The sequence below is a fragment of the Lycorma delicatula genome, chromosome 9 (assembly GCF_047948215.1).
Source record: "Lycorma delicatula isolate Av1 chromosome 9, ASM4794821v1, whole genome shotgun sequence".
NCBI lineage: Eukaryota > Metazoa > Arthropoda > Insecta > Hemiptera > Fulgoridae > Lycorma > Lycorma delicatula.
Window position 1 is genome coordinate 71701662 of NC_134463.1, and position 22052 is coordinate 71723713.

General features: G+C 29.9%; 1 protein-coding gene across 1 annotated transcript in view; it reads left to right on the forward strand.

Moving 5' to 3' along the window:
• The first annotated feature begins 335 nt into the window (after positions 1 to 335).
• LOC142330195 (cubilin homolog) overlaps positions 336 to 22052 on the forward strand; it is a 170094-nt gene continuing 148377 nt past the window's right edge. The window contains exons 1-4 of the mRNA XM_075375320.1: positions 336 to 516; positions 1575 to 1796; positions 9100 to 9279; positions 14127 to 14356. Of these exons, the coding sequence (XP_075231435.1) occupies positions 351 to 516; positions 1575 to 1796; positions 9100 to 9279; positions 14127 to 14356 (798 nt within the window). The 5' untranslated portion in view covers positions 336 to 350. The remainder of the gene's footprint in view (positions 517 to 1574; positions 1797 to 9099; positions 9280 to 14126; positions 14357 to 22052) is intronic.

The following is a 22052-nucleotide window of genomic DNA, read 5'->3' on the forward strand; positions in this document are numbered from 1 at the left end:
TTGCATGATTTAAAATAGAGAATTGTTTAAGTTGTTGGTCTAATAATATCGCAAATGCTCAAAAACACCTGGCAAGAGTTAGATTATCATCTAGATGTCTGCTGAGCTACAAAAGTTGCAAACATTGCACTTGACTAATCTACATTAAAATCTGGTGAGTTGCTGTCTTTATTATTAAAAAAATAAATATATTAACTGGTTAATATAAGCTGTTATTTTTGGATATCTTTAGCTTGGATGCTCTGTATAATCAAATTAGAAATTTTTATGAGTAAAATTGTTCAATAAATAATCCTATTTTTTCCTTTTTTTAGATATTTGATGGTTATGATGAAACAGCTCAGTCGATTATGAAACATTGTGGGGCAGCAATTCCAAAAATTTTAAAATCATCATCGAATGTTATGTTTATAAAATTTCTGCAATACAGCAGTAGCCTGAGTGGTAGTTTGTTTTTGCTAGACTGGCTACAAAATGAACCATTATATAGCACGACTGATGTACTCAGTAGCAATGGTAATTAAATATAAGAATTTCATAAAATTGTGACAAAATGGGTCCTAGAAAAACTTACAAACTACATATATTAAATGCAATGCAGTTTTACAATACCTGGTTGTTTTAGAAAGAAGCATCCTCAAAAATAAAAGGATATGAAATAAGAATTATGTCAAATAACTTTAAACCTTGTTGATGTAGTTCATATTATACGAGGGTTGTCTGAAAAGTTTCGAGTCTAAAATAGAAATTTATAATGTACTTATATTTTTTCTGTCAAATATAGTTTTATTTTTCAACAAGTCACCTTTCAAGTTGATACACTTTTTCCTGTAATGCTCTAACCTCTTTAACCCTCTCAAGTAGTATAATTTTTACATATTTTCTACTTTTTAGTGCATTTAATATGAGTGGTTTTTAAAAAGTTTTTTTATATATTTTTTATTAAAACTATTAAGAAAGAGTTTTCTGTTGAAATTGTGTTGTTTGATAAAACTGATTTCTTACTCTTAGTATTGCAAACTTTTGTTGGAGATTATGTTGATTGTTAAAATGTAATTTAAATTTAAGACATATCTTACTTTAATTTTACCATGAAAGTACTTTCACAGAATCCTGCTTCTTCAGTCATGATTGAAAAGCAGTTTAAATATTGCAATCATGACTGAAAATGCAGGATCTCTTGAAAGCACTTTCATGTGAGGTAACATATGTATATATCTCAATATTCTGTACTAGATGGTTTATACTGATTGAATTTAAAATATAATTCAACAGTACAGAGGTATATAATATAAATCATAAAAAAATAATATGAATATTAGTGAAATTAATTTCACCAAAATATAATATACATATATACATCAAATCAATATGTAGTAGATTCATATACAGAGCCCATAACATAATTATTTTAAAGTGTAAATTATTTAACAGTCAGAATTATTAGTGTTAATGTTTTTCAGTACATATAATTAATAATCTTTATTTGAGTTTGCCTACACTATCCCTTAAAATTGCTGTGGTATATTTTTTATTTAAAAAATAGTGATAGTGTTTGTAAAAAATTGTTACAGTTAGTGGATGCGGAGGTATACATAACCTGCTATTTGGAAATAATTTAACTCAAGTGTCTACTGAGATTAACAGCCCAGGGTATCCTAGAACTTACAGCAATATGCTTGATTGTACATGGACTGTACAGACTGAACCAGGAAATCGTATTCGATTGCGTTTTAATGTATTTAATTTAGAAGAAATTTCCTGTGCCGATTCAGATTATGTTAGTGTTTTATCTGGTAAGCTATGTAAATTGTTATGTATGCATGATATATCTAGATATATACACTGATACTCACAAGCATGGTAGAAAATAGTATTCGAGAAAAGTACAAAAATTGGTGTACTTACTGGATTAAGAACAGCAGTAGGAGTATTTAACAAGTTAGTTGTGCTTTTCCCCTCTCTTGAATGAATTTATTCAAACTTTATTCTGTAACTAGATTGTAACTGTGTAAATTCATTTTGTTTTTATAAAATTATTGTTTGAAATACTCAAATATATTTTCATACGATGCTACTGGGTTTTATATAAATAAATATTAATTTCAAATAATCTCCAAACTTTTTAAATGAATTTTAAACATTTTTAAAATTCCTCTCTTTTAAATCTGTCTTTCAACTTCAAAATTTATGCCTAAAAGGATAAGTTTACAAAATTGAGTATGATTTTTTTTTTTTCTTACAGCAAGGTAACAAAATCCATAACTAATTATAAAATTTAAATAAAAGTAATTAAAAGACTGTATTAATCATTTAAAATATAAGTTTATGAAATAATATTAAATATGTTAAAATACTAATTACTTTTATTTCTATTCTGTTGTTGCACAACACCTTATGCCCCAAAGAACAGTAGGTAATATGTCATAAGTATATACAAAATTTAAATAAAGTACAAACAATAACATTAAAATAAACAAAAAATGAAAATACAAAAATATTTAAAATTATAATCACTTTACATAGATGAAAATGATGAAACACCAAGTGCCTCATCATTAGGTCACAAGATCACCAGTCGCAGCACAGAACATTAAATCCAGTACAACTTTTTACTGGTAATTCATTTACATATGAGGCTGAATCAGTAAGTACCTGTGTTTGAAGATAGGTGTTGTTTCTGAGGAAGTTGGCGTTACTACAGTTTACTACCATCTATCAAACGACACAATACAAAATTGAGATTGATTCATATATTAGTTTTTATTTGACAGCCATTTGTATTAAACATATTTGGTGTTTTTCCTTACAATGGAAAAAGAACAATATCGATCTGTAATTTACTTTTTATTTTTGGAGAGAAAAAGATGCAAAGAAATGATCGCAAAGTTGGATTCTATCTACAGGGAATGTTCACCATCTATGACAACTGTGAGATATTGGTTTAATGAGTTTAAAAGTGGCCATACATCTGTTTTTGATGAGGAGTGCCCACATCGCCCAGTAGACATGGTTACTGAGCAAAATATTGAAAAGATCCATGATGTGATTCTTGCTGATTGCTGAATGAAAGTGCGCAAATTAGCAGAGGCTTTAGGTATGTCATATGGAATGAGAATAAACATTTTACATGATAAGTTAAGAATGAGAAAGCTGTCGGCCTGATGGGTGCCGCAGTTGCTCACTTTGGACAACAAGTGGATATGGCTGTTAACTTCAAAGCAGTGTTTGGTGGACCTCTTAAGTGAAATCCACCGGAGTTTTTATGTCAAGTTGTCACTGTTGATGAAACCTGGCTGGATCCATTACTATTGATATATGCCTGAGACCAAACAACAATCAAAACAATGGGTTTTTCCAGGTGAATCTGCTCCAAAGAAGGCCAAGACTGTCCCATCTGTTGGAAAGGTCTTGGCTACAATTTTTTAGGGAATAATCCTCATAGACTTTGTGGAAAAAGGAAGCACAATCACGGGGCAGTACTACAGTGAATTATTGGACCGATTCAAGAAGAAATTGAAACTAACACGGCCGCACTGATTCATTACAACAATGCACCAGTTCACTCATCTGGAATTGCCATGGCCAAATTACAAGAATTGTGCTACAACTTGCTGCCACATCCGCTGTACTTGCCTGACCTGGCTCCCTGCGACTTCTTTCTGTTACCCAACATGAAAACATGACTCGCAGGAAAAAATTTGGAAGAAGTCATCATCGAAAGAGAAACCTACTTTGAAAAATTTGCCAAATCATATTTTTTAGAGGGTTTAAAAAATGACAGGGATGTTAGAAAAAGTGTATCCACCTAAAAGAAAGATTATGTTGAAAAATTAAAAACAAGTTTTTCTGAAAAACTTGCATTTTCATTCCTAACACAGAAACTTATTGATCCACCTCAGTAGTAAAACTTTTTATTGGTAATTTATTTAAAAAATAAAAATAAATAAATAAATATATATATATATATATATATATCCTAGGAAGTGTTGTGGGAAGAATGTTAGGTGTACTCCTGTAAATATAATTGAGAATTGAATTTTTAATCATTTTTTATTTATTGTTAAGATCAACAACCATAATTGTGTTACCAGTCAAAAATTCATTTATTGTGTCTAGCTTTTCTCCTGAAAAAAAATGAACAGTTTTTTGAAATTGTTGATGGAATCAAGTTTTCTAACACTTAGAGGATGTTTTTTGTTAGTTTATATCAGCATAATTAAGGATTTTTCACAAGCAATAGTCTATGCAGTGGAAACAAAAATTCATTTGTACAGCAGATTTTGTAATTGTAATTTTCAGATAAACATATAAATTGGACTTACAGAACATAATTATATTATATAAATAAAAGTGTGGAAATGTTAATTTGTTTAAATGTCTAAAGCTGCTGGGTTTGCATGAATGTCCATGGATGGACTCGGTTAATGATACAAACAATTTTTTTTGTATTCTAACTTTCTGACTGCCCAAGGATCCATGGTGAACTCCAAAAAATTACTCCATAAGTCAGCAATGAATATGCATAACAAATATACCATTAATAAGAAGCTAATACTTAAATAATGGGACAAACATAAAATTACAAATTAAGCCTTATTCAGTCTATTTATTAGTTGGGCTATATATTCCTTCCATGTCAGTCCTTCTTCTACAACAATACCAAGAAATGAAACCTCTGGTACCTAATTCAGATCTACTGGCAATCCTGAAAGATTCCTTTAACTATTATGATATAAATGAAAAGTTATCGATCTTGTTTAAGTTAATCACCAAACCATTGTAAATAAACAATTCCTTTGTGATCTTTAAAACTGTACTTAGATATTCAGTCAGATTTAAATGTGTTGGCTCAGTTATGTAAACTGTAGTGTCATCAGTGGAATTAATTAGCTGAGTCTTCAGAATTGAGTAAAGCAGGTCATTAATACTGAATATTTGGACATAAAATCTGAAATTCAAAATTTACAGTTAGATAATTCATATGAAATTAAAGCTTGTGAAGACTACATCTATTAAGAAATAATATTCAATAGCTTAGGAACAGATGAAAAGAAATTGATCAGAATAACAATAATGCAGACAAAATAAGTGACAGGATGTTTGAGATGGATTTTGTGGAGTAAACATAACCAGACACTAAAAATATAACATACATAATATAATAATCAAATATAGACTACTCTGTGGATCAGAGACTTAGAGAATTACCAATTAACATAAGGGAAAGTTAGAAGCTACTGAAGTGGACTTTACGAGTGGATAAAGTGAGGAATGAAAACATCAGATGGCAAATGGGACTAGAGAAAGCGTTTATGAAGGGCATTGAGAGAAACGAACTCACTTGGTATGAGCATATATTGCGTATGGCTGACTATAGATTACCTAATCAAGCAATGGACTGGATCCCACATCACAAAAAGAAAAGAGATATCAAGAAGAACCTGGAAGAGGGTATAAAGAAATCCACGAGTTTTAAGAGACTTGCAAGATAGACCGTGGGAAGACAGAAGACAGTAGTGTTTAGTTTCGGACAGTATCATTGTACATTTTGAATCGATTCTGATGATGAAATCTTTCAGAATATATCTGAAAGTTATGCTGGGGACAGAATATGATTGCTGGTAGAATTTTTGCAGATTTTTTTAATTATAAGTAAATTTATATTTTCAGTTTGTGTAGTTGAGAATCATGGTTGTGCCACATTGTGCAGGTGCCTTATATTAAAAATGTGATGTGGACACTACATGACTTCCTTGTACGCCTATTAAGTTACATTTACACTTTTTTTTTTAATTAAAAGTACATAAAATTTTATTTCACTAATAACTTCTGATAATTTTTCATATTTTTTTTTGTTGTTATTATTGAATTATTATTTATCGTAACAATTTTTTTATAATCGGTGGTTAATAATTATTAATAAATCAATATATTTAAATTAAAAAAAAAAGGAGATGAAGTTGGATTCGAACTGATGTGCCTTTCCATTTTAACATCCAAATATTTCATTAATTAAACTTTTATGTGGCTATAGCTCTGGAACAAATGGAAATAAGTTGAAAAGCTCTCAATGAGGGCTTATTACTGCAGTTAAGAAAAAGTCTAAAATCCAAATGTTTTGGGTTTTGGGCTTTTTTGGACACTTTTGGTCCAGTCAATTACAATCAAAAGGGGAGGTGCACAACTAGATGTTACAACAGTCCTAAATCTAAAATTTCAACATCCTTTGGCTAATTGTTTTTGAGTTATGCAAGATATATATGTATGTACAGACATCACGTCAAAACTAATCAAAATGGCTATTTCTGTAGAAATCTGAAAACCAAATTTCTCATGCATACTTTTTATTGTCTTTACTTCGTACAAGGAAGTAAAAAGTACGGAATATTTTCATCAACAGTTATTTTGTATTACATATGTATTCTAAGATAGTTTGTTAATTATTGGCACATGTAGTATTTTGTGTATTATGTATTGCTATAAATGTTTTTGTTATTACTTATGATTGTTACTACAGTAATTATTCAGATAAGTGTAATGAATAGTTGCATTTCAAGTACACAAGTGTTAAAAATAATAATAATAAATACAGTGTATACTACTGATTTGGATCAGTATACCTAAATTAATTTATAGAGAATAAATTTTTAAAGAAAATCGCTCATGAATATTGTTTACAAAATAGAAAAATTTTAAAACTAGTGAATTTTGATTGTTAAATAGTCAATATTTATTAAGATTGTTTATTAAAATAAAAATATTTAAAAAGTAATAATATTATTATGATCAGTAAACTAATAAACAAGACATTTGTCTTAATGGCTTTTATAAGAGCATGACTGAATTGGTTTGGAGGGATAATGAGGTGAAGATGTGGGGAGGAATGGATGCTCTAGCCGCCTTGGTATCCGTGTCTTTTTGATCAGTAGTTTCAAGGCAGAGCAAGAGGTTTTGTTGGTTATGCAACATATTATTTTGCAGTTTCTTATGAATGAGGGCATCAAACACTGAAATTTTGATTTGATTGTATGTGGAGTTAGGGTATGGCATTGCCAGGTACCTAAGTTTATGACTCGAGACAGCAGATTTGAAGAAGAATGTGAAGGTGTGGAATATAAGATTCACAAAAGGTATTCAAGGACAAGTATAATGGATGACAACCTTCAATCGAACTGTGGAGGTGAAAATGATTAACACCTTCCAGTTGATAAAATTGCTTCAGAACTGGATATCACCCATTGAAGTGCCCATTTCTGTATAATAGAGCACCTTGGGTTATACAAGTCTGAGGTAGGTGGGTGACTACTTTTGATCCAAATCAGAAACAGGCCCATTAGGAAATTTACCAGGCTCCTTCCTGAATTGATTTTGAAGAGAAAAATAATTTTTTGTGCAAAAAAAAAAAAAAAAAAAAAAAATAATAAATTAAATAATAATGTAATAATAATAAGTAATAATTAAATGTAATGAAATATGGGTCCATCACTGTTCTCCTGAGTTGAAATTGGTAAGGATGGTGGGACATAGAGATGGAAACTCTTGCTCTGTATAAGTAAAAATCATCTGCCAGTTGAATACTGCCATTCAGGACAAAGTGAAAATCACCTACAGGAAGAAAAGGCGGCATCAGCCTATCAAAGATGTGATATTCTCCTTCATGACAAAGCTAGGCCTTACACAGGTGATATTATTGAGAATAAACTAGATGAAATTTACTGGGAAACCTTAGAACATTTTCTGTGCAGTTCGGTAATGTCTTTTAGACTGGGCCATTGAAGGAGACACTGAGAGGATATTGATTCCAGAGTAACAGTGAAATGTTAAATGAAAAACAGAGTCCGTAGGCCATTGGTTTATAATAAATCTTCAATTGTTTTATTGAAAAGGAACCCACAAGCCCCCCACTTGTTCAGAAAAATGTGTTGAACTTTAGAAAGACTAAAAAAGCAGTAAATATGTTTGTTTTATTCTCTATTAATAAATGATAAAACAAATTTCCAGTTTATATTTGAATGACCCTCATATTTAATAACAATGTGTTAATCTAAAATGTAAAATTTAATTTTTTTTGCATCATCAGTCATTTGAATGGTTTGATATTATTCTTCATTCTTTCCTTTAATCTTTTACCTAACATAATTACTATATTGTACATCCTCAGATATCTATTGTAAAGATAAGAGTATTTGACTTGCTCCTCAATTTTTACTTTCTATACATTCCTCTACGACCAAATTAATTAAACCTGGATATCTTAAAATGTAATTTACTGACAGAGTTTGTCTCTACAAGACCATAAACATCTCTCCTTTCCTGTCCTTTCATTTATTTATTTTATTTTGTGTTATATCATCTAATTTTACCAGCTCCTCCTGCATCATTACATTTCAAAGTCCTCTATTTCTTTTTTCACAAATATTTTTAAGAAAACTTTCAAATTCTAAAATCTGTTTTAAATTTTAGTATAAATCTTTTCTACATAAATATTCTCCTTGCTTATGCCAGTCTTTTAATATCTTTCTTACTTTGTTCATTCTTTGTAATTTTACTTCCTAAGTTGCAAAATTCTGTAACTTCTGGTATATTGTGCTTCCTAATTCTGATATTCAATTCCTTGTTGTACTCCTTTCTGTCATGTTTCATGCATTTGTTACTTAACATTTTTTTAAAAAACATTATTCAAAATTTAAGTACTTTTAATGTATAAAAAATAATAATGAACAAATTTTCTTGGTATTTAATGTTAACTTTTCAGAGGACAGTTGCTTTTATACAGATTTGAATACTAGATCATGGATATTGGTGTTCATTGATGGGTGGCTTTCAGTTAACCACTCATCTCTAGTCAACTTGAGACTGAACAAGATTACACTGGATTTGTATTCATATATATAACCCTCATTCATCCTCTGAAGTAATACCTTACAGTGGTTCTGGAAGATAGAAAAAAAAGAAGAAACGTTATCTGCATTGCTCTTTTCTGATGAGTACCTATAAATAAGAACTCATAGATATGATTTGGGGATATAATTGGTGTTAATCTTTATTTATTTGATTATTGATATAAGTTTCTTGATATTAATAATTGTTTTACAGAGGAGTCAGTGGATACACCAGGTATTTGGAAAGAATTGCCCGAAGGATCACATCTTTGTTATAGCAATACAACTCAAATTGAATTTACTAGTATATTAAATCGAATGAGAATTGTATTCCATACAGATGATTTTGAAGGCTATACTGATTTAAAAGGATTTTCTGCTACTGCTACAGCTGGTAGGTAGAGCACTTAATTAATTTATATTATGTTTCATTTAGATAATTGTGGCTTAATAAATTGAATATTCTCATTACTAATTTATACTCTTATAAGACTTAACAGATGCTACATTACATTCATTAGTAATTCCATCTTAGTCAGAAATTACAGATTGCTCAAATTTATATTTCTTACTTTTTTCATTCTCTGTTAACAGGTTAGAATTTGCATATCTGTAACTTTGTACTTATAATGCTTCCAATTGTGTTTAAAATCAGTCATTTTTATTACAGTAAAATCTGAGTTAATAGAACCTGGATTTAACGGAATCCTGTCTACAAAAGAAAATTTCCCTGGTCTGATGTATTTTACCAATGATATGATATTAATTTTCTCTGAAATAATGGACACCTGGCTTATACAGAACAGAAAAAATCTCACGAGTTAATGGAAACATTTTTGAGAATCGTGAAGAGTACTATAATTTTTGTAAAAAAATATGTATATCCATTTAAGGCTATACATAAAGTTCAATACTAAATTTTCCCACGATATAAAATAGAATATGCATACTATACAGTAACTATACATACTGTATACAGTATAGTGTACTATGCTATGTTACAAATTAGCCTGCACAAACAAAAATAAAAATTAGTCATGTCAGAGTTGTAACTGATAAATTCACATCTAATACTTCATAAATGTTTACATTTTTAGTAACTTGTCGCCAATCATAGTAGGCAATGACAGACAGACAGACAGAGAGTGTTAAAACCTTGTACAGGTGATGGCACACAGTCATCATTGGTTTGGCTACTTACAGTAAACTAGCCTTTATGTTTGCTGCCCTGTGAATCATAACTTAATATACTCTCATCATTCCTTATCTTAAGTCACAATTTTTATTTAAATTAATTATGTAATGCCACTATATGTAACTTATCCATGTGTCGTATTTATTTGTTCATTACAACAAAGTCTTCTCAACTCTGTGTGTGTGTACGCACGCGCATGTGCGCATGCTTGTGAGCATTTTTGTTTTCCGTTCATTTGGTGAATTTGTCATTTTAATTTTAATTTTAATTTTTTATTTTTACGGATCCATATTACAGTCCAGTACCTAAAATACAGAACTGTACAGTGCGATTGTTAGTTCAGTGTTCGTCTGGATAATGAGTGTTAGTGTAACAAGTTTGACATCGAAAAAAATAATTGTGTTGGACTTAAATACAAAAATCAAAGTTATCTAACCCAGTGAAAAAGACAAAAAGTCCATTAAAAACTTAGTCGAAAAATTTGGCATAGGTAGGACTCAAATCTATGAAATTTAAAAAAATAAAAACAAGTTAAAAACTGAATGGTTAATAGGGAGGGAGTGGTTAAAAAAAAAAGACACATGCAAAAAAGTGGCAATGAAGAAAAATTAACAAAATTGTCTGGTTATGGTTTATGAGTGCGAGGGCAAGAAAGTTACTGATTTCAGGAGTAATTGTTCAGCACCAATCAAAGGAAATTGCAAAGAAATTAGGTAGCATCAATTTCAGCGCTTCAAATGGTTGGCTGGACAGTTTTAAAAAGTGGCATCAAATTGAGTTTAAAGAAGTATGTGGCGAGAGTGGAGATATGTGTGACGAGACAATAATTGACTGGAAAACAAAACTTGCTACTTTGACTGAAAATTATGAACTTAGAAATATTGCAAATGGGGACAAAACCAGACTTTTTTATCGTGCAGTACCGAGTAAGATTCTTTGCTTGGAAGGAGAACGTTGTATATGAAGGATGCAATCCAAGGAAAGGTTAACAGATTTTGTTTGCAGTTTTATGACAGGAGAACTGGAAAACCGCTCGTTATTGGAAAGGCTGATAAGCTGAGGTGTTTTAAAAACATTAATAAAGACAATCTTCCAGTAATATGGAGATCCAATAAAAAAATCATGGATGACGTGTTGTTCATGTATTATTGAGGAGTGGTTGCAAGAGTTTAACACAAGAATGAAGCAGCAAAATAGACACCTTCTCTTTTTAGATAATGCCACATGTTATCCAGATATTGCATATAGCCATGTTAAATGCTTGGTTCCCACCAAATACGACAAGCATTACCCAGCCTATGGACTAGGGTGTAATTAAATGTCTCAAATTACTCTACTGTAGATTTTTAATGAAATGTTATGTTAGCAACTAATGAAATGGCACGGTCAACTAGTTAACTGACTAAATCTACATGCTCAATACTATAATTTGGCTGTCGAAAGCATTTAAATGTGTATCGGCAGAGGCGGTTCAACACTGCTTCCAAAAAAGCAAACTTTTTAATTGTACACGGCTACAGAAATGGAACTTACGACAACATTTGATGACTTGCAGGAAGAACTGAACAGGTTTTATGAAAATATACTTGCTGAAGATTTTATTAACATGGACAACTTATTAGAGACCAAGGCTAATATAGAGAATATAGATGAATTTATTGACCACCACTGGGAGAAAAGTGACGAAGACAAAGCAATTCCAATGACAAGAACCGTAACAGTAACGCTACAACAGTAAGAAACGATACAAAAACTAGGTCGTACAGAGCAGTGTTATGCAACCTATTAGACCTTCAGGAATTTTCACTTACTGCAAATGATTCAGAGTTGTTTAACATAATTTGTAAAGCCAGAATGTTGAGAGTAGGAAAGTAAAACAACACAAAAAAATAACCAATTTTTTTCTTATAATAAAGACTAAATTACATAATGAACAGTAATAAAGTACATTTAGGTTAATTTAAATTATGTTTACTTATTAAAGTGTATTAGTTTAAGGTACTGAAATTCATTATTCGTCAAAATTATTAGTTCCTAAATTTAAGATGTACAGGAAGCTAAAGCTAACATGTACAGGAACTAAACAGCAACAGTAATAATTGAAGAACATAAGAAAGAAGCCGTAATAAGAAAGGGGTTCGACAAGGATGTTCCCAATCTCCGTTACTTTTTAATCTTTACATGGAACTAGCAGTTAATGATGTTAAAGAACAATTTAGATTCAGAGTAACAGTACAAGGTGAAAAGATAAAGATGCTACGATTTGCTGATGATATAGTAATTTTAGCCAAGAGTAAAAAGGATTTAGAAGAAACAATGAACGGCATAGATGAAGTCCTACGCAAGAACTATCGCATGAAAATAAACAAGAACAAAACAAAAGTAATGAAATGTAGTAGAAATAACAAAGATGGACCACTGAATGTGAAAATAGGAGGAGAAAAGATTATGGAGGTAGAAGAATTTTGTTATTTGGGAAGTAGAATTACTAAAGATGGACGAAGCAGGAGCGATATAAAATGCCGAATAGCACAAGCGAAACGAGCCTTCAGTAAGAAATATAATTTGTTTACATCAAAAATTAATTTAGATGTCAGGAAAAGATTTTTGAAAGTATATGTTTGGAGTGTCGCTTTATATGGAAGTGAAACTTGGACAATCGGAGTATCTGAGAAGAAAAGATTAGAAGCTTTTGAAATGTGGTGCTATAGGAGAATGTTAAAAATCAGATGGGTGGATAACGTGAAAAATGAAGAGCTATTGCAGCAAATAGATGAAGAAAGAAGCATTTGGAAAAATATAGTTAAAAGAAGAGACAGACTATAGGCCACATACTAAGGCATCCTGGAATAGTCGCTTTAATATTGGAAGGACAGGTAGAAGGAAAAAATTGTGTAGGCAGGCCACGTTTGGAATATGTAAAACAAATTGTTAGGGATGTAGGATGTAGAGGGTATACTGAAATGAAACGACTAGCACTAGATACGGAATCTTGGAGAGCTGCATCAAAACAGGCAAATAACTGAAGACAAAAAAAAAAAAATTTAAGATTTTTATATTAAAATATGAAAATTGTTCTATAATCCAGTATACTGTTCTGTACGTCCTAACATAAGATAGAAATTTTGTGCTTACAAATTCGTTAACAAACTATTTTCTGTACAATCCACTGTTGAAAATAAAATGGGGTTCTGGTAAGTACACTACCATATTTTTTCTTTTTAATTGTATAGTCCGCTATTTCATCTCTGTATTTACCGGAATCCTGTTCACAACAGAAAATATTTTCGATTCCACGAAATCCCGTTAAGATTTTACTGTATTGTTATAAATTAAAACAAGCTATTACTAAATGCATCTCAGAACTTTAAAATTTTAACTGACTGTAAATGAACATACAACAGAAAAATTTAACATTGAACTTATCCAGTTCTGCAAAATGACACATATGTATTGTCATATTTATATTATTAGATTTTGCTTCACAGTACACAATCATATCCAGATAACATGGTGTTTAGTATTAATTTGTATTAACTTGATTTATGACAAAAAAAGGTATTTAAGATGCAGTTCCAATGACAGAAAATTATATTTAAAAAAAATTCTTTAAAATTTAGAAAATCAAAAAATGGTCAAAAAAGTTTTTTTTCACATATACTTAGAGGAAAAAAACAGAAAAAAATCTATTTTTTATTCTGTTTTAAATAATTTTTTTAAACCCCATTTAAATAGAACAAAATTTTGCCACCATCTTTAAAAGGTTTTAATTTTGAATATACCCATGTAAAAAAATTGATAAATAAGGTCACTGATACTGGCACAGGACCTACAGTATTGATTTGTAGATTTGCACATCTTTTTAGCATTATTTTTCATGTTATTTTAATGACAAAAAATGTATTTATTCTTGTAATCTTTTATTAAACAATCATTTTAGTTATTCAAGAGGAAGTGTGCTGCTGTTAAGTCAATTGTTATTACATTAATTTATGGTAGAAGTATCAGTTACAGTGTTTTTATGTTTTATTATTTTGTTTTTACAGTTTGTGGTGGTGAATTGATTGGTCCAGGAGGCACTATTAATACCACAGATTATTTAACTAAATATTACTTAGTACCTGAATTTCCAAGAGGTAGTAAAACTATTGTTAGATGTGAGTGGAATATTACTGTTAAACCAGGAAGGACTATCAAAGTTAAATTCCTTTCATTTCATCTACCTGCTGAAACAAATCATGACAGTAATAAAAGATGTTCACGGAGTTACATTTTGGTAAATTATATTATTTTCTATGTCATTAATGATTATTTTCTTTGTTATTAATCCAAGAACTGGCAGTTTTAAGTTTTCTGACAAATTTGATTCTTAAACGGCATTGTTAACAAAACAGTTGTCAAGCAAAATATGTGTAATATGATGCAATTATTTATAATTAAAGAAAAAAAACCACTTACATAAAGAACTAAATCAAAAGACACCACAAAAATGAACTATATTAGTTGTAGGGTTAATTTATTAAAAAAAATAAATTTAATATTTTTTGTAACGGGACACAGAATAACATTCTGTGTCCCGATAAATATTTATTTATCTTTTACAACAAAAATTATGAGAAATGATGAAACATTTTTAAATTTTAATTTTATTTTATTTCATTTTGTATCATACAAAATATTCCAATAGACCAAGAACTTTATAAACGTAGTACTACTATTACAGTAGAATTGACTTGATATTTTTTTTAAATATCAGTGCAGCAGATGACAAAGACCACAATTCCATTTCAGGGAATATAACAAATGAAAAATTCATTTGCTTCCTATAAAAACACCAAAACATAATCATACAACTCACCAAGAAGAGTAGAGTTGCCATCCCACTAAGTCCCACTAAGAAAGCACCTTCCCCCTCTGGCTACCAGATGGTGTTAGAATTTGGTGTGGAATTGTTTTACCGGTATATGTGAAAATAGCTGTTTTCATGAGTTTTATCTCATAATTCTCTTTTTACCATAGCTTTTTTCTTATATTTGTTATGAACAAAGTAAATGAAGATTTTTCATTTAAGATGACTTATTTTCCTATAGAAATATTTATTTTTGGGTTTAACATGTTATGTTGGTGGATATTCCAAAACACCCAAATACAATGGTAATATATTAATTATACAAGTTAATGAAGTTATACAAGTTAATGTTAAAGAAGATGGTACACCAATATATAATACGAAAGGTAAAGTCGATAGATGGGTGGAATATATTGAAGAGTTATACGGAGGAAATGAATTAGAAAATGGTGTTATAGAGGAAGAAGAGGAAGTTGAAGAGGATGAAATGGGAGAAACAATACTGAGATCTGAATTTAAGAGAGCATTAAAAGATTTAAATGGCAGAAAGGCTCCTGGAATAGACGGAATACCTGTAGAATTACTGTGCAGTGCAGGTGAGGAAGCGATTGATAGATTATACAAACTGGTGTGTAATATTTATGAAAATGGGGAATTTCCATCAGACTTCAAAAAAAGTGTTATAGTTATGATACCAAAGAAAGCTGGGGCAGATAAATGTGAAGAATACAGAACAATTAGTTTTAACTAGTCATGCATCAAAAATCTTAACTAGAATTTTATACAGAAGAATTGAGAGGAGAGTGGAAGAAGTGTTAGGAGAAGACCAATTTGGTTTCAGGAAAAGTATAGGGACAAGGGAAGCAATTTTAGGCCTCAGATTAATAGTAGAAGGAAGATTAAAGAAAAACAAACCAACATACTTGGCGTTTATAGACCTAGAAAAGGCTTTTGATAACGTAGACTGGAATAAAATGTTCACCATTTTAAAAAAATTAGGGTTCAAATACAGAGATAGAAGAACAATTGCTAACATGTACAGGAACCAAACAGCAACAATAACAATTGAAGAACATAAGAAAGAAGCCCTAATAAGAAAGGGAGTCCGACAAGGATGTTCCCTATCTCCGTTACTTTTTAATCTTTACATGGTACTAGCAGTTAATGATGTTAAAGAACAATTTAGATTCAGAGTAACAGTACAAGGTGAAAAGATAAAGATGCTACGATTTGCTGATGATATAGTAATTCTAGCCGAGAGTAAAAAGGATTTAGAAGAAACAATGAACGGTATAGATGAAGTCCTACGCAAGAACTATCGCATGAAAATAAACAAGAACAAAACAAAAGTAATGAAATGTAGTAGAAATAACACAGATGGACCGCTGAATGTGAAAATAGGAGGAGAAAAGATTATGGAGGTAGAAGAATTTTGTTATTTGGGAAGTAAAATTACTAAAGATGGACGAAGCAGGAGCGATATAAAATGCCGAATAGCACAAGTTAAACGAGCCTTCAGTAAGAAATATAATTTGTTTACATCAAAAATTAATTTAGATGTCAGGAAAAGATTTTTGAAAGTGTATGTTTGGAGTGTCGCTTTATATGGAAGTGAAACTTGGACAATCGGAGTATCTGAGAAGAAAAGATTAGAAGCTTTTGAAATGTGGTGCTATAGGAGAATGTTAAAAATCAGATGGGTGGATAAAGTGACAAATGAAGAGGTATTGCGGCAAATAGATGAAGAAAGAAGCATTTGGAAAAATATAGTTAAAAGAAGAGACAGACTTATAGGCCACATACTAAGGCATCCTGGAATAGTCGCTTTAATATTGGAAGGACAGGAGAAGGGAAAAATTGTGTAGGCAGGCCACGTTTGGAGTATGTAAAACAAATTGTTGGGGATGTAGGATGTAGAGGGTATACTGAAATGAAACGACTAGCACTAGATAGGAGATAGGGAATCTTGGAGAGCTGCATCAAACCAGTCAAATGACTGAAGACGACAAAAAAAAAAAAAAAAAAAAAAAACAAGTTAATATATAAATACTGTAACTATATCTATCAAGAAGGAATATTAGTTGGGTTCTATTTATATCTTGATAAGAGATAATTTTAAAAAGTTCAATCTTCAAAGTGCAAAAAAATAAGAGTTGAAATAATTTGAGTGTTCAGTGCTATTTCTCCTTTCCTAAAAATCAGATTGAAGATGAACAGCTTGATTTCTTTCTCAAATTTTTTGATTGGCAGGGTATTTAACAATAACTCATGAAGAGTTGATAGGTGTCCAACTACTTGAAATGAAACAATGTTTTAACATTTTTCAGTTAATTGAATATGAAAACTAAGCAATAATCTTATACTGGGTAATTCCCATAGTGTTATCTTCACTTTGTGAGCTCATTCTATTAGTGAAAATAATTAAAAAAGTTCACATAAACATGGGTTCGGAAATGCTCCATAGCGAGTTATGGCTAGCGAAAGATTTCGTCCTGATTCTTGGACAAAGAGTGTACTAAACCATACTGAAATTCGAGAATCCCAAATTAAGGGTTAACTTGATGGTTTTTTATGTTTTTTGATCTGAAAGACCGATTAAAACAAGTTCCAGAATCATATATCCAGTAGTTTCTATAACATCCTACATAAAAAAGAAAAATTTGTTGTCTAAAACACTTTTTTTTTAATTTTTGTATTATAAAAATTTTGTTAAATGACTTATAAATGTGAAAAATTTATTATTTAAACTAGTAGAAAATTTAAATTGTAGAAAAAATTGATGTAAAGTAGCCCAATAAACACAAAATAAAAATTAATACTTTTTGGCCACTACAAGGTGGGTAGCTATCAAATACCAAATATCATAAAAATCAAACTCGATGAAGCACTGATCATTTGTTGAATTAAAATGGAATCACCCCATCAAGATAAATACAAGCTGTCAACAATAGAATGGTCAAAGCTGGATTAAGCAACATATATGTTAATTTAATTTAAAAAATCATATTTATATTGTAAATTTAGTTTTAAGGAAAATAATATTTTATGTTTGTAACTTTTGAGAAAAATATGTCCATTGTAACGATTTCAATACACAGGAAATAGCAATCAGGTTATATAAAGAGATACATTTAATTATCTAAAGATAAGAAGAGTCATGCATGAGCAGGGGGATCTATTACAACAAGGGTGGGGATATATTGTTATCTAGGATGGGTAGACCAGTTAATTTCTTAGTGTGCAAGAGAATTTTGTATTATTGTCACCTGAGGAAGCTTAGAGAATTCTAAGTGAAACGTAGTGTATTTTTAATTTACAAGTTTGTATAGTTGATTGATTAACCCAAGAGATTAATAAAGATAATTTAAGTAAAATATGCAAATAAACAATTTAATAAAATAATCATACTATTACATGATATATAATAATATCAGAGTATTTATTACTAATAAAACAACATAAATACAAGGGTCATTCAATAAGTAAATAAACAAATGTTTAAAGAAGTACTAATAATTATGTAAAAATTTTAATATTTATTTATCAAAAGATTATATATATTTAATTTCAATGTAACCTCCCTCTTTTTGTATGACCTTCTGTATTCCATTAACAAATTGTTAAGGTTTACCTTGGATCCATGTTTAGACAGCAGTTTTCACTTTTTTATATTATCTTCAAATTGTCATTTACATAAAGCAGAATTTAACAAACCAAAAAGATGGTAATTAATAGTACCAAATCAAGACTGAATGCTGGATGTGGTAAGACTTTCCAGTCTAATTTGGCGATCATATTTTGTATTTGTTAGGCAAGCATTGTAGAGTTAAAGAATCCATGTCGTTTCCCAACAGTACAAATTGTTTAGTGTGAACAGCTGGTTTCTAATTTTTTCAGAAATTCAAAATAACTCACATTGTTGACAGTAGACTTACCTACCAAATAATATGACCTTTCATGTCCCAAAAGATAGTAACAATCACTTTACAAGCAGAAGGCTGTTTTTTAGATTTCTTTGTTACTAGACATCTGGTGTGTTTCCACTCTTTATTCTGTTGTTTCAATTATGGTTTGTAATAGTGAATCCATGTCTCATTTTACAAGTCACTAATCGAGTAATAAATGACTCATCCCATGAAGAGTGGGCTGCTCATATTACAGATGTCGCTATATAAATTAAGGAAAATTATGCAGAATTGCAGAAAGTAATATTAGTAATCTGAAAGTTTACAGCCAAAATTTATTGAAAAAAGATTTTTGAAAATTTACTGTAAATTTTATTAACTGTAACACCATTATTTTTTTTTAACATTGTGTCAATTGTATGTTAACTTCATTTTCTGTAGTTGATAACATTTTCATAAGGTAAATGTTAGTAATATAATAAATTTTTTTGAATTTGTATTTGTTTTTATTGAGCTATTTTATACATCAATTTTCTCCAAATGAAATTCTTTACACATTTTGGTAATAAATGTTATGAAATTTAGACAAAAAATTTTTCTTTTTTATGTCAGGTATGAAAGCTACTGAAGATATGATTCTGGAACTGTTTTACTCAATTTATCAGGTCAAAAACCATAAGAAACCATTAAGTTTTTTCTTTAATTTGGGTTCCCAGAATTTCAGTTTGGATTTACTTTATTTTTTGTTCAAGAATGATTGCAAAATTTTTTTGCTAACCGTAATTCGCTAATGGAGCATTTCCAAATCAATGTTTATATAAACTTTTTTCATTATTTTCTCTTAGAAAGTGCTAACACTTCATGAATAACTCTGTATAATTACTACTTAAGGATGTTTAAAAGAACTACAAAGCCAGAACTTCTGGAAATGGCTTCAAAACATATAGAAATAGGTTTGATCACTAATATTAAAATATTAGTGTGTACATCTAATATTAAAGTATTAAATGTCATTCACTCCCATATCACAGTGTCTCATATCATTGGCCTTAATTCTATCAAGAACACTTTGAATCAGCTTTTATGCATCATCTAAGAAATTTTAATTTTTTGAATACTTAAAATAAAAAGTATTAAATTTTTATTAAAGTTCCCAAAGATCTTAAAAAATGAAAGTGATTTTCAATTTTTTGTTTGAAATGTTAAGGTAATATGTAATTAAAAACCAAAATACTTAAGGACGTAATAGAATGTAGTTTAAATTCCTACATATTGTGGCAAATATTCTACATACTATCCAAGATTCACAGAAGGTTACTTATGTCAATTTGGAGAAACATTTAAGGAAAGAAAGTAATACTTATAATTCAGAAAAGTGCTGGGTAGTTAAATTTACATCTCAAAAAGAGCATTAATAGTTCTGATTCTCACTATCAGCAGGTCACTGTATGGGTTTCTGTACACAAGCTCCATGTATTTAAAAGACATCAGCATTTCTCTTTGTTGCTGATTAAATTTAGATAAAACAGTATTTTTGTCCAATTTTAAGTTTTCATCACACTATACTGCAAATTTACAGCTAAGTTGTTTTGTTAATACACATTTTTGAAGTTATATTTTCCTCACTTTTTAATTTTCTTTCATTTATAGATTAAATATAATTAACAGATTTTACACGTAATGATGAAGGAAGTGCTGCAGAAAAGTTTAAAGTGCTAGATTTTAAGCAAAATGATATAATAACAGTGTATGAAAGTGGTCAAAATCTATTAGATGTTGTAGAGATTCTAAAAGTGGTGGGTCTAAAAAAATATACATTAGTGAAAGGTTGTGATTGAATTAATTTTAATACTGTGGTAGAAAAAGATATAGAATTATTAATTCATAATCTCAGTTTCACTGTAATATAATAAAATAGCAAATTAGTGACAAATTTGTTTTTTTTAGAATTTTTTTTAATAATATGTCATATTTATTTGTAAATTAGAGTTTAGGAGTAGGCGAATCGACTTTAGCGATTGGCACCTTAGTCATTTGTTTGGTTTTATGTACAATCTACAAAGTTTGAAGCAGTTGCTAGACAACCCTACTGTCAGAGTTCACTATTCCATTGAGCCCTGAAAAAGAAAGCAGCTGTTATGCTGAATATCCTAACATGTCACAATAGAAGGAAAACCAGGGTTTTGAATCTCTAAATTCTCATAGTACCTTTAGAACTATGGAAAAAAAGGATAAGAAATTCAAGGAACAAAGGATGAAGAATAAGAAAAAGAGGAAAGAAGGTTAAGAATTACAATCAATTCACAGAAGAGCTGCCTCCAATTTGGCTAGATTCAGACAGATAATTATTTTCCAGATCATAGCTTATATAAAATTCAGCTAACAATACATACATTGTGGATCAAAATTTTTTAAAGTTATTTTTCTGGTGTCATTCAATACTTTTTATATTAACTTATTTAAAACATTGTGATCATTTTAAACGCTGATGGAAAATCTTGATTATTTTAAATTAGATCTTTTCATAATAATATCGGTTTTTTCTTTGTCTTCAGTCATTTGACTGGTTTGATGTGGCTCTCCAAGATTCCCTATTTAGTGCTAGTCGTTTCATTTCAGTATACCCCCTATATCCTACATCCCTAACAATTTGTTTTACATATTCCAAATGTTGCCTGCCTGCACAGTTTTTTTCTTCTACCTGTTCCTCCAATATTAAAGCAACTAAAGGATGCCTTAATATGTGGCCTATAAGTCTGTCTCTTCTTTTAACTATATTTTTCCAAATGCTTCTTTCTTCATCAATTTGCCGCAACACCTCTTCATTTGTCACTTTATCCAACCATCTGAGTTTGAACATTCTCCTATAGCACCACATTTCAAAAGCTTCTAATCTTTTCTTCTCAGGTACTCTGATCATCCAAGTTTCACTTCCATATAAAGCTACACTCCAAACATGTACTTTCAAAAATCTTTTCCTGATGTTTAAATTGATGTAAAGAAATTATATTTCTGACTGAAGGCACATTTCACCTATGATATTTGGCATTTTATACCGCTCTTGCTTCATCAATCTTTAGTAATTCTAATTCCCAAATAACAAAATTCTTCTACCTCCATAATCATTTTTCTTCCTGTTTTTACATTCATTGGTCCATCTGTGTTATTTCTACTACATTTCATTAATTTTGTTTTGTTCTTGTTTATTTTCATGCGGT